The sequence below is a fragment of the Rutidosis leptorrhynchoides genome, chromosome 8, assembly GCF_046630445.1.
Source record: "Rutidosis leptorrhynchoides isolate AG116_Rl617_1_P2 chromosome 8, CSIRO_AGI_Rlap_v1, whole genome shotgun sequence".
In the NCBI taxonomy this organism is placed as follows: domain Eukaryota; kingdom Viridiplantae; phylum Streptophyta; class Magnoliopsida; order Asterales; family Asteraceae; genus Rutidosis; species Rutidosis leptorrhynchoides.
In genome coordinates this window covers 84,652,522-84,654,989 of record NC_092340.1, presented here as the reverse complement: position 1 = coordinate 84,654,989, position 2,468 = coordinate 84,652,522, and the positions used below count along the sequence as shown (strand labels likewise).

Here is a 2,468-nt window from a genome sequence, read left to right as displayed (position 1 = left end):
AGATTTTCTCCAAATCTCTTGAACTTGGAAATCAATCCTATCTATGTCAAAAGATATGACGAATCTATACCTACTCATTTCACTCTTTTGGTAATAGCTTCACTCGTACTCTTCACAAAATCAAATGGTTTTATCCATATTACTCATTGATGATAAAACCCTAATCTTCAGCTTATATGCATCATGAAAACATACTTATTGTCAGCCATGACCATCCCAATCAAATTTCGGGACGAAATTTCTTTAACGGGTACGTACTGTGACAACTTGGAAATTTCCGACCAAAGTTAAACTTTAATCTTTATATATTCCCAACACGATAAGCAAAGTTTGTAAGTTGAATCTCAAGAATTTTAAACTGTGTTCATACATTCATTTAACCTCGACCAAATTACGACGATTCACGAACCATTATTTAATTAGATATGAATATGTATAGGTATATGTATATATAACAGTTTAAGAATGTTAACAAAATATTAAACGTATAATACTTTATATGAACGTATTTGTTTCAATATGATTTGCGATGAAATTAGAAGATAATATCAAATGATTGATTTATCAGATACATTGATTTGCGATGAAATTAGAAGATGTATGTACCCCCTCGATTCCTCCGAATGTTGATGATCTTCTCTCTGATGGAGCAAAAGAAAGATGCGACCAAGCTTGTGCCCGACTCGAACAGATCCCCATTCCCCTTTTGCAGTTTTTAGTCAATGATCCCAACCTCTCTGTTCAGGAGAATGTAAATGACAGGTTCAACTGAACTTGTTAGGCTACCGAAATGGATGTTGTTTGTCCATGTTTGGGTAGCAATTTTTTGTTAGTGAGGGATGGGCCTTACAATCTTGGAGGTTTCGCATCCCTATATTATATTTTTCTTTTCTGTTTAAAGTAGGGTATGCGTCTGATCGCTGCGTGTGAGGATGACATATTCTCCTTAGTGTAGGGCAACGTTCCAGCCAAGCCACCCCTTTTATTTTTTATATTAGCATATACTAGTTTATATTTTATACAAGTCACGCTATTATGCTAAGAGTTTGACTTTATATTTTTTGACCCAACTGTAATTGTCAGGTTTGACTGTTATAATCGAATATTTCTATTGGTTATCTGCAATTAGATCATTGTATTTTATGAAATCATTATGGAGGATATAACAATTCATTACAATTTCTATGCATGTCATAACTCCAACTTAGAATAAATGCCATGACTTCATGACGGGAGCAACCCCTCAATCTTTTCATGATCTTTTTATTCTTGTGCTAACAATCCAATGTTATACACAAAAGAAGCAAACCAATGCTTGTATGTTTATACTCAAGACTTTTATAAAAAAATTTATAAGTGTTTACGCATATACAATCCAATGTAATTTATCCGTATTATAACCAATGTCTATATTCAAGAGTCTTCCGGCCACGCCAATGTCCGGGTTATTTAAACAAGTAAACCAAACTTGTATTTTAGTTTAAGTCTCCGTCTTGCGCGGTGTACAAGCGTTTGAAACAATCTAATGTTTTACTACTGTCACCATTAAAAGATAGTATTAGTAACCAAGCTAAACTATGCCACTTGAGACTCGGAGTGTGTCCCTGTGCAGCTTAGGGGCATGCAATCAACAAATGTTAAAATACACAAGTTATTGGCTTAAACTGAATGATTCAATTTGTTTCAAACATCTTTTGATCAACAATTAGTTGTCATGTTTACAATGGAAAATGGAAAATTACATAATAAAAAATTTCAAACAGCTGCTTTGGGGTGATCAGTCCCTCTGTTGTTTTTTATATGCAGCACAGCTTAAGTGTTTGCGCATGCCAGGTGCGCTTTATTGCTCTTCCATCTAAATTCGCTAACGGATACGCCCCTGTATCGCTTACACCAATAACCTTGTATGGTCCTTCCCATTTAGGTCCAAGTTTATCCGTGTCCTCCGCTCTGCTTGCTTCATTTTTTCGCCGTACCAAATCATCCAATTGGAAAGATAATGGTTGTACGCGTTTGTTATAGTAGCTTGCGATTGTTTGCTTGTTGATTTCTTCTTTTATCGCTGCCATTTCCCTGCGCTCTTCAACCAAATTTATATTTTCACACAGTTCTACGCTATTGCTACTTTCATCGAAGGAAGCTATGCGAATGGTTGGTATATTTATCTCCGCGGGTATTACAGCTTCGGACCCATACACCAAACTGAAAGGTGTTTCATTAGTCGCGCCCTTTGGGATCGTGCGGTGTGCCCACAACATGTTTGGTAGTTCATCTATCCAGCCCCTTTGGCACAACCCAAGTCTTGCTTTGATACCTAACACACGATATCTTGATTTGTCACTTCACACTGGCCGTTTTCCTGGAGGTGTGCAACTGATGTGAACATTTGCTTTATATTTAGCTCTTGACACCAATCACTGAATGGGTTACCTTCAAATTTTGTATCATTGTCACTTACTATTTCATTT

The 2,468-nt window shown here is 36.2% G+C and overlaps 1 protein-coding gene across 1 annotated transcript; it reads right to left on the bottom strand.

The window, feature by feature from the left end:
• Positions 1-1,796: 1,796 nt before the first annotated feature.
• LOC139863578 (uncharacterized) lies at positions 1,797-2,258 on the bottom strand. Its single transcript, XM_071852198.1, has one exon. The coding sequence runs from the start codon at positions 2,256-2,258 to the stop codon at positions 1,797-1,799; it is 462 nt and encodes a 153-aa protein (XP_071708299.1).
• Between the last annotated feature and the right edge of the window lie 210 nt (positions 2,259-2,468).

What these genes read in the sequence shown, in the direction of transcription:
- LOC139863578 (XM_071852198.1), bottom strand. Translation starts at nt 2,258, where the DNA reads ATGTTGTGGGCACACCGCACGATCCCAAAGGGCGCGACTAATGAAACA.